This window comes from Thamnophis sirtalis, unplaced genomic scaffold (assembly GCF_051295495.1).
Source record: "Thamnophis sirtalis isolate CommonGarterSnake01/CBP01778 unplaced genomic scaffold, rThaSir2_p1.2 scaffold_6, whole genome shotgun sequence".
NCBI classification, from domain to species: domain Eukaryota; kingdom Metazoa; phylum Chordata; class Lepidosauria; order Squamata; family Natricidae; genus Thamnophis; species Thamnophis sirtalis.
The window spans coordinates 104,862,579-104,873,674 of NW_028261386.1; the positions used below are offsets into that span (position 1 = coordinate 104,862,579).

General features: G+C 34.7%; 1 protein-coding gene across 10 annotated transcripts in view; it reads left to right on the top strand.

Annotated features, from left to right (window-relative positions):
• Positions 1–11,096, top strand: part of FYN (FYN proto-oncogene, Src family tyrosine kinase) — a 126,667-nt gene that overhangs the window by 112,923 nt on the left and 2,648 nt on the right. For 8 of the 10 annotated variants that reach the window (XM_087718634.1, XM_087718633.1, XM_087718635.1 and 5 more), the window contains 5 exons: positions 1,132–1,296; positions 3,581–3,760; positions 7,038–7,114; positions 7,215–7,368; positions 10,196–10,327. In XM_087718634.1, coding sequence (XP_087574760.1) covers positions 1,132–1,296; positions 3,581–3,760; positions 7,038–7,114; positions 7,215–7,368; positions 10,196–10,327 — 708 coding nt within the window. Of the gene's footprint in view, positions 1–1,131; positions 1,297–1,711; positions 1,868–3,580; positions 3,761–7,037; positions 7,115–7,214; positions 7,369–10,195; positions 10,328–11,096 lie in introns of all 10 variants that reach the window. The other 2 variants (XM_087718636.1, XM_087718637.1) reach the window with 2 other exon arrangements.

Consider the following 11,096-nt stretch of genomic DNA (forward strand, 5'->3'; position numbering starts at 1 on the left):
AAAGTAGAAGGCATCAGAGCAGAAGGTATATTTACTTTTTCCACAGAAGGGAATGGCATATCTGCTATTTTTTAGTGGATAAATGATCACAAAGTCAGTTTTTCATAGCTGCTTTGTTCAGTTACATTTCTTTCCTATACCTTACAATGAAGATAAAATAGTTATATGCCCATAAATGTTTAAAAAGTGAAGGGAACTTTACGTGGAGTATACTGAATTTTTTCACATGATTGTATATGTCTTCTATTTCTTCTCAAGTCTAAGATCAGATTAACTTTAGAATACAACCAAAATTAATACTGGTGCTCCTGTTAACAATGATAATAGAGCAGAATAGAGTAATAGAAAGGAATAGAAATATAATAGAGAGAAAATGATTAGCCCATGCCAATATTTGAATGCCCTTCCAATCAATTAAGAAAGAAACAGTAACCCAGAATGAAGTGTTGAGTGAGACTAGTGATTTCTGTTAAAGAGTCATTCTTATTAACACCTGACATTCTGGGGAAGCTGTGAAAATGACTCTAAGGTAGATGCAAAGCGTAAAATCAGAATTAGGCTAAGAATCTTGTCTCATGTCTTTATGTTTTATAACCATCTCAGTCTCCTATTCAAGCTAAGCAAAAGAAAGCAATGTGGCATCTGAAATACAGAGCTCTCAGAATTAATGGAAGTACAAATTGTAGGTGTTCGTTTGTTTGTTATGCCACGCATCTTCTCTATAAGGTTTACAAATTATAAAACAAGTAGAAAAATAATTAAAACATTAAGACATTAAAACTACACAGATTAAGATTTTAAAACTATGCTGAAGCCAGAACTAAGATATGGACGAGACAGGGATGAGTTCTTATTATCCTGTCAGCCACCTCCAGTGTTGAGCGCCCCCCTTGGGGCTCCAGGCCAACCAGCAAACCCAAATTTTTATAGTCCTCTAAAAGGATGGAAACAGTTCTCACCTCCAGTGGTATGCAGGATGATTAATTTTCAAGCTTATTTTGGAATGCTACTAACAGACGTTTTAACTTGTTTACTAGCACTATTTTTGTTTGTTTTTTCTTCTGTGCTTGCTATGTTTGTTTGATGTTTGTTACTCTTTTCTTTCCCTGTGCTTTACTTCTCCTTCATCAGAGAGAGCTGCGGGTCTTTGCTGCCGCTTAGTAGTCCCTTGTCATAAAGGAATGCCAAGGCTTACTGACCTGTCTGTCAAAACCAAAGATGTCTGGGAAATTCCACGAGAATCACTACAGTTGATCAAGAGACTGGGAAATGGGCAGTTTGGGGAAGTATGGATGGGTATGCTGAGAAAATATTTTAACTTATTTAGTCAGCCCCCAGCAATTGGGGGACAGGTGCGGAAGATGGAAGGTGGAAGCAAAAGTAATAGGGATCAATAGCAGAAAGAGCAGAGGTCTCCCATTACTCAGAGTAGTATGCTCCTCTCTGAAAATCATTTTTTTTAAAATGATAAAAAGACAAGTGATGCACTGGGCTTCCTGAGTTTGGTTGCTAGCTTTGACAAGCTGCCTTCACTTGTCATGTACACAAATCAGATAGCTATGCAAATATTTATTGTATGCCTACTATCTAGAATCAAACTACTACTGAATGCTACCTAATGAGGGGAAAAAAAACACCTTCCATCTTTCCCTGTGCATGCAATTACTTTACGAATTATAAGTATTTCTTTTATTAATTTCCTTTTCTGTAGAGAAAGCTGATGGTTTATGTTTTAACTTAACTGTGATTGCATCGAATTATACTCCACAAACTGTCGGATTGGCTAAGGATGCATGGGAAGTTGCACGAGATTCATTGTTTCTGGAAAAGAAGCTGGGTCAGGGCTGTTTCGCTGAAGTGTGGAGTGGTAAGGCAGCGAACACTGTTCTGGTTTGGGATGGATGCTTAAAGCCATCGGGAAAGAAGCCAATTTCAGAACAAGAAAGACATTATGAACACAAGTTCCAATGAACTAATATTGTCACCAAAGAGTAACATTTGATAAGGCCCTTGAGTGGAGAAGGCTAGGGTTATTTTTGTAGTCCATACAAGCACAGAAAAAAAACCATATGTTGTCTTCTGTGTTATATTGTAAAAAAAATGCATTGTTGATTCTAGAACTGGAGATTTCCAGTACTCAAGTTCCACCATTTTTATGTGATCCAAGATTGGTAGAGTCCATATCATTATTGTGTACTGGTTCATTTATTGGAGCTCTTGTTAGCGTTTGTGAGACCAAATAAAGTGCCTTGTAATTTGGGATGAAAATCCTTTTGACATAATAATCAAGATTCAGTCTCAAACAGGGCTTTTTTGTAGACTCACTCTTTACCTTTCCCTTATAGTAAAATGGCTCCTATCTGCATATAATTATTGGGACAGTCTTTTGCTAGTTACCAATAAGTAGCTGAGCCACATGGCTGTAGCTTTCTTTTAGCATGCAAATTGTCATCTCTACAGCATAAATGGAAATGAATTAATTATATTAGGTAACAGTTGTTTAGCTTTCAGTCTTTTTTTCCCTCCCTTAAAAATAAAAGTTCTTAGTTTTGGAATATTAACAAAAATAATTCCATAGATGATTATGAAATAAAATGGTTCTGAGTTATAGATCAAATCACAAGAATTTTTGTATCTGATATATGAATTTTCCTATTCATTAGTGTCCCCATAATTTCTAGTTCAGAGGAGAATTAATTTGGGCAAGAGTCCATGGGATCCTTATCTTCATGTTTTACTATTATTTATATTGTAAAGAATACTATGTTGTATGTTGCTTTGATTTTTTGTGCAGTCTTTCTCCAGTAGAAAGAGGTTTCTTTATAATGACTTTTAAAAATTATAGTAATTTTAGCAGAATAATATTTATCAATTCATTACAGCCTAATAAATTAGTTCAATAATTTTGAACCTTCTAATGAAGGTGAATTCATTCCCACCACACCACCCCCAGGAGCTTGGTGCTATGCCTTGGCTGGGCAATAGCTTTATGAAATACATTTGCCTTGAGTACCTTGTTCTAGGTCACCCAATGAGCTAAGTCATTAAGACAGGTTTTTCATGTTTGTACTCATCCCTCTTTCAACTGTAGAGGATGAACCTAACTTGAAGTAGTTGTATCACAAATGTTATGCAGTTGCATTAGTGTTCACTGCTTCTTATATGTAACAGTTGGTTTAGTGGTTTATTCGACTTGTATGCCGCCCTATTCCCAAAGGGACTCAGGGCAGCTGACAAACCAGGAGGGAAGGGGAACAAATACAAAAGAGTAAAACAGAAACAAAACAACAATACAAAACAATTTAAAAAGTCACAACAAGCACAACCAATTCGAGTAGGGGTGGAAACTCAACAGTTACGGATTAATTTTTCTAACTCGTTTTTTGTATCACAGCAGCCTTCCCTAACTTGGTGCTCTTCAGATCTGTGGCTTAAGGATGCTGACAGCTGAAATGCAATGCATTTGGAGGATAATCAGATTGGGAAAGGCTGCTTTAATATCTGCAAATAGCATTCTGTAGTTTAGCTCTCAGTCAGGAATGCGTAAAATTTATTTATTCATCTATCGATCTGTTAATAGGTACTTGGAATGGGAATACTAAAGTGGCAATAAAGACATTGAAGCCTGGCACTATGTCCCCAGAATCATTCCTGGAAGAAGCCCAGATCATGAAAAAGCTAAAGCATGACAAACTGGTCCAACTTTATGCAGTGGTGTCAGAGGAACCCATCTACATTGTCACAGAATATATGGGTAAAGGTAAGTGCATGTGTACTCAATAGATTGCAGAATGCAAATTAAACTCTGCTATTAATCCTACCTTGTATTTAATTACTTAGACAATGTTTATACCAATTGACTCAGCAGTTTATAGTAAAACATAAAATAAATAATAATGCATAAATGAAAACCCAATCCCTCAAATCACTGCAATATAATTAAACAATGTAGAGAGAGCATGTAGGGTGTGGCTTCTAGAATTCTTTCTCTTTTAAAATGTAATTGATGAACTAACGAGAGTGACATAAAATGGTTTTGCAGCATGCAGAAATTGACCACATGCTATAATTTCATTAAATGTAAACTCTTACCTATAATTATACCTTTTTCTTAATTAGACTCTTACCATCAAACCCATAAAATCTTTGTAAGTAGCTTTTATGTTTATGTGTCAGAATATAACAAGCATATTTTTTGACAAAGTGTCCTATGTCAAATATTGAAATAATGAAATAAGGTATTAGAACATGCCATGTTGCCTCTAGAATTCTTTCCAACTCTTAAGAGCATTGCAGTGTAATAGTTATAATGAGTAGAAAGAGGGAATATAAGGGTTAGAAATTACTGGTAAGGTAAATAAAGATAAGGAATAAAGAATTAAGATTTCCTTGTAATACTAGAAAGATCTCCCCAATCACATAAAAAGTTTTATTGCCAACAAAGAAGTAAAACTACCTCTCTCTTCAAGCCCTTACCATTTTAGTTGCTTACTGAAAGACAACATAAAATTTGTTTGAGCTGCAATATCCAAAATCTGGTTTGTTCCTTTATGAAATCCTTTCACTGTATCTATTTTCTTGCGCTTCATTCTGAGTAAAAATCTAGCCCAGATTTTGTTCGTTTTACATCTCAATTTTAAATTGTTGAAAAGAAAGTATGGTTTCCTAATTATTTTAATTGTGTCATCACATTAGTGATTCAGTGTTCTGTATCATTTAAGATCACTCTGAACTTTTAAACCTATTTTTGTTTTTGTTTTTTAGTATTTTTTATATTTTGAGTGATCAGGTATAATATATTGCATTTCTTTTTGTAAATATGGATGGTTCTATTATTATTCAGAATAAGAAGGTTTGAGTAAAAGGAATGAATGTTCCCTCATGTATTACTTAGGAGTTTATATTGGACAAGAACCTTAATCAAATGTTCATATATTTTTGTGGTTATAACCATTTGCATGTTGTATCCAAATTTTCAAATACTCATGGTTTGAACTTCAAAAATTGACACTGTCTCTTTGATTGAAATCACAAAGATTTGAGAAGGCTGAATGGAATCTAAGGAATCTAATCTCCAGACACTATAAATGACATTTTTGGAAATTCTTGATATGATCCAGATAGAATAGTTAAGGCCTTTTCAAACAATACCCAGTTACTTTATATTTCAGTATTTTTTGAGAATATCCACAATTTGTTTTTAATTTCCTTCATTTTTTATGGCTTTGTGATTACCTTTCACAGAAATATTTCAAGATGGTCAGTTTTCTTCTTTTATATTCTTCTGATTCTATTTGAGAATTCATACCAGGCTGTTATCACAATATCTTAAAATGTTTATATATTATGGCATCTTACTCTACCTTCAATGGAAGGGTTATTGATTTCCACATCCGAAAGTAATTACATCGTGAATTTGCTGAGCTCAGCATTGCTGCATGATCAGGCTACTTTCTCCCTCCAGAAATGCTTTTGTAAGCATTCTGAACTTACTCTTCAAATATATTATCTACACAAAAGTTCTGTGCAGATGATAAAGTGGCGGGAAAGAATTCCTTTTAATGATTTACCCATGACTGGGCACTGCTGCTTCTTTAAATAATAATGTAGAACACTTCGTTTGTCCTAATAAGGATTCCTCTTTGTTGTGTTTGCCTTACGCAAACTGATATTACAGAATGTACTTTTTTTTTCAGCTGGTACTTACTTCCCACAAATCAGTTTTCCAGGAACTTTATCACTTCTATTCTGCATTGTTGATAATTATTTTTGTTTAAGAGTAGAATAACTATATTTCAGGTGGTGGAGGAGGAGAAGGACCTGACTCCAAAGCTATGTAGAACTTAAGCCTGCATCAAATAGTGCTTTAGATAAAGAGAAGCATTTTCTGCTCTTTTCCAAAGTTCAGCAATGAATCCCTTGTGATTCCTTAAGCCATGAGAAAGTGTTTTTGACAGATCGTCAAGAGGCAAAATTTCTCTGTTGTATGCAATGGGGAGGAGAATAGCAGAAAAGAGAATTAGATAGATGGACTGGTTAATGGTGCCAAACTAGAAAGCTGTGGATTCTGTCCTTTCTTGAATCCAGCTGGGTGACTTGGGCTATTTCAGCCTTAGGAAGAAGGTAATGAAAAACCACTTCCAAAAATGTTGCCAAGAAAACTTCAGAAACTTTCCATGCAATTGTCAGAGTTAAGAATGACTCAAAATACCCCTTCCACCAAAAAGGTGTGTGTGTGCGTGCATACGTGCACACTTTTAAAGTGTATTCAACTTTAATCACCAAAACCAACACTCCTTAATCTCTTAACATACTTTCCTAGAAATTTAGGCATCACCTGTAATACCTGTACTTCCTGACATCTATTGCTAGTCCCAAAACAAATTTAAAAAGTTTGCCCCATTATCAAACATGTTCCTACCTCTGAAACAGGATGATATATGAAATCTGCTGTGGCTGTTGATGGTTTGCTTAAATATTTTGGCTGCACAGGAAAGGTGGAATCACCAAAAATTGCCTCTGGGTTAACCTTAGAATTCAGTAGGATGAACTTTATATTAACCTGACATTTTCTATATCTTTAATCTAAAGATTACAAGCATGTGATTTTAATCTTTGGAGACATATGCAATGAATAAATAAGTAGACATGTAGTACATGTTTTCCAGAGTTATGATCCATAATATTATTTTGATAGACTTTAAATCATTGCTGATTTTAAACTTTGAATTGTATTTGTATATGGAGAATGGCTAAAGAATTATTAATACAACATTGGAAAAACAAGTCTATACTTCTTAAATATAATTTGTCATCATATAAATAAGATATTTGGGGAAAAACAAAAAACAAAGAGAAATGGTTTTGGAGTTCCTTTGATCATGGAATAAATTCCCAGCGTTCCCTTAATCTTCATTGCTTGGGAGGAGTAAATTCCTATTTATTATTATTGTACTAACACTATTTATGAATGCAATTTTTAACTATTTTATGTCAATCACATATTATTTAAGAACCTATTTTTATTTGCATTGCAGGAAGCTTGCTTGATTTCCTAAAAGATGGTGAAGGAAGAGCTCTGAAATTGCCAAATCTGGTAGATATGGCAGCACAGGTAAATATTAAAATATGAATATGTCATTAATCCAAGGTACACATGTGAAAGTAAGTTGTATTTATTAACTAGTGTGTGTCATGTATTGTGAATTAAACAGGTTGCTGCAGGTATGGCTTATATAGAGCGAATGAATTACATACACAGAGACCTGCGTTCTGCAAACATCCTGGTGGGGAATGGTCTAATATGCAAAATTGCTGATTTTGGATTAGCAAGATTAATTGAAGACAATGAATACACAGCCAGACAAGGTAGGATGAGTGGCTAATATAACCGTTGTTATACTGCACTTGTGAATATTATGTGCAAAAAGTCATACCCCCAAAGTGGGTGTCATTTAATCTACATTTAACATTTGAGATAAAGAATTGTTATTGCCAAATCCACTGGATAGAGAAGATATGCATCATTATGTTATCTCTGACCTCTCTGGCAAATTTGGAAATAGTAGTAGTCTCCAGCAAGAGAGATTGCAATTAGAACAGTTTAATAACTCCAAACATTTTTAAAAAATGAACTCCAAACATTTAAGCAACATAAATAATTTATTACCAACTTTCAGATCAGTAGTTTCTGTAAATGGGAGTGGGTGGGACCCTGCCCTTTAAAAGCATATCTGCTGCTTTTGAACACATCTTGGACTAGATGATCTCACACTGTGACTTCACTTTTTTTAAAAAAAACATGAAGAATACTAATTATTTTTACTATTAAATACGAGATCTTCATAGGTCGTTGGCCAATTATGGCTTGCACAAATGGATTTGAAGATTTCCTCTTCAAATAAAGTTAAAATGCATTGATTGCATTCTGGAAATTCACCCATACAGTATGAAATAGGAAATCTTTTCATAGTGAAAACTGTAATCAGTTTGAAAAATGATCTAGGCATATTGGAAACAATCATAGGTACATTTTTTATTTTCTCTTCATATAATATAAACTACATTTAAGAATTAAGAGTTTTCTTTAAATATGCTCTTTATATTTAAAATACAGCAATCAAATGCTTTGCTGCTGCTCATGGTATTTTAATTCTAGAGGCTCTGGCATGCATTCTCTCCGCGCCCCCATGATCCCACCACATAGATTTTCCACTGGGGTACAGCTAGAAGATTGATTGTTTATCTAACTAGCTAGTGTTCCTGTAGGATTTTGACATGCAGGAACTGAAGACTGGCTGGGAAAATGTGATACAGGCTGGCAGTAGCTTCTAGAGACAGAAAGTACACACCCCTGTGAAGAGTTGAAGGCTGAATTTCAAAAACAGACTTTTCTTTTTCGTACCAGTATTGTCTACTTGACATTAACTGGGCTGACTTCCTGCCTCTTCCATCCCCCCAAGCTTTCTTGAATCCCTGAAGACATTACTAAAGGAAGCAAATGGTGTTAAGATACCCATCCCCAGTTAATTTGTAGGACATAGAATTTTCAGTTCAGTCTGATTCTTTTTGAATTGATTTCTAACAACTATGCTGACTATAGCTAAGAGCCAATAGGATTATCAACATTATTTTCCATAAATCATAGCAAGAGACCAATATACATTGGCCAATAAAATAATTTCTGAATTCTATCTTCAGTACCCTGCCTCATCCCAGATAAATGATTAATCAAGTCATGTTAAAATATTTCTAGACGTTTCCTAGAAAGGCTACAAGGCTATACAGGTGGGATTGAAGGGTTAAAGTATTGAAAGGCTGTGTTTGTATAACACAAAATGGTTAATGGAATTTTCAGTGAGTGCAAAAATAGCTGGAGTTAGCTAAAACAGTGGGAACATTGGATATATTCTGAGGATCTGCTGTGTGTTAGGCACTTGGAATTTCTTTGGGTTAATTTAAGCCATGTACAAATTGTCATTTTGGGAGAACATTACAAACAGGTTTCAACTGATATAGTTATAACACAGATATAATAACTTTGATAATGACAAACATAAAGGAGGAGATTCTTATGGTTTTTTTGTCCTCTGTGTGAAATGGCAAACTGGTAGGTACTGTTTAATAAAACAGGAAGATTTGGTATAAATGGAAAAATGCTTTCCCAAATGCTTATTTAGATTATCTCTACACATATTACTGGCTTTCTATTATGCTAATATAGCGGTAAGCCAGACATAGGATTTCTAGTGATTTCAATTAAAGTCATACAGTAGATAATTCAAAGAACCTTCCATAATAAGAATGTACAAAGCATTTAGAATTCAAACACACAAGCATCTGCTACATAAATCCCTGACTTAACAATTATCAATAAAGCCAAACGTCTGGATAATGGGCATTGCAGTACTTGAAGATGGCAGAATAGAAGAGAAAGAATTGGAGAAGACAACAAAATACAAAAAACCCTGCAAATAAAGTAGAGCAACTATGGCAAAAGAAAGCATTAACAATAATAGGCAGTTGGGTGCAAGCCCCTAACTTCTGGGGCACCATTGAACATCATTGGCATTGATACAATCATCATCAGTCAATTGCAAAAGGCAGCTTTATTTGGAACAGCTTACATCCTGCAATGATAACTTTTAACACCATTAAACAATAGTATCTGCATATTCCAAGGATAGGCCATAAAAATGACAAACCCAAACATCTGGCTGATTGTGCAACCAGCCATAATAAAGATTTAGAGCTACGTCAAAACACTTCAAAGTCTAACCAAATCACAGTTGGAGTATTAATGGGGCTGTAGACTTAATAATCAGGAAAACAATTAGAATGCTTAAGTAATTGAGCATTTAGGTCTTAGAACATAAATATGGTTCCCATGAATACAAATACACTATTTGAAAGTTCTGGCTTTCATTTATTTGAAAATACAATCATGCTTGAGAATTGTAGAAAGCAGAAAGGTTAGCATTGTGCTCCAAAAATTCAGACTTCAGTGTCAGATATAAAGGTTTGAATTATGTTTCAAATTGGATCATTTGTTAAAATATAAGACAAGGTTTTTGACAAGAATAATGTAGTGAATAAACTTTTCTATTTATTTATTTTTCATTCTGATGAATTATATAAGTTTATTAGCCATTAATTCACAACGAAAGGCTTACTGATCATTTCTATTGTCTTTCAGGTGCAAAATTTCCTATCAAGTGGACTGCTCCGGAAGCTGCATTATATGGAAGATTTACCATAAAATCTGATGTTTGGTCCTTTGGGATATTACTAACAGAATTGGTAACAAAAGGGAGAGTACCATATCCAGGTAAGAGAAAAATACAAATTAAAGAAAAGAGAACCAAAGTGAAATCAAGCATTTTAATTGATAAATCCAAACAAGTGATAGGTTCATGATATTTTGCATGAAAAACACACTATCTTTGACTATTTCAGGATTCAATCAGGAAACACTGATAATTTAGGAACTGTTTTTTTTTAATATATTCTATTTTCATTTTCATACACTCACATGTATACACCATACAGTATTAAACAATAATTGCATCAATTCCTCTTGTTGACAATGCCCCAGAAAATGAAAGCCCAATATACCACTTCCATTCTCCATACACCTCTTTCTTCCACCACCCTCCAACTTTCTATCTTCCCTCCAACATCCCCCTCTACCCTACTTCCCCTCGCCCTCTACCACTCCTCTCTCCAGATCCACTCCCCCCCTTCCTTTTTGCCTCCCCCCCACCCTCTCTCCCATCCCTCTCTACCCATTTTTCTTCTTTCCTACTCCTCCTCCCCTCAGTGTATTTCCACTATATGTTAATGTATTTGGCTTATCCTATTTTTAAAGAAAAAATAGAGAAAAACAGTATACATGTGAAGTCACATTGCATTGAGATCTAACACATCGTGCCTAGCCTAATATATATCCCTCCCTCCACCCTCCCCCCGACCCCCCTCCTCCTTCCCCCCCCCCCGACTTCCCAGAACCCGTACACAGTATAGATTTTTAACAAACACAGTCTAAAATCTATTGAAAAAAAAAGAAATTAAGAAATTAATAACATCTCTACATTGAT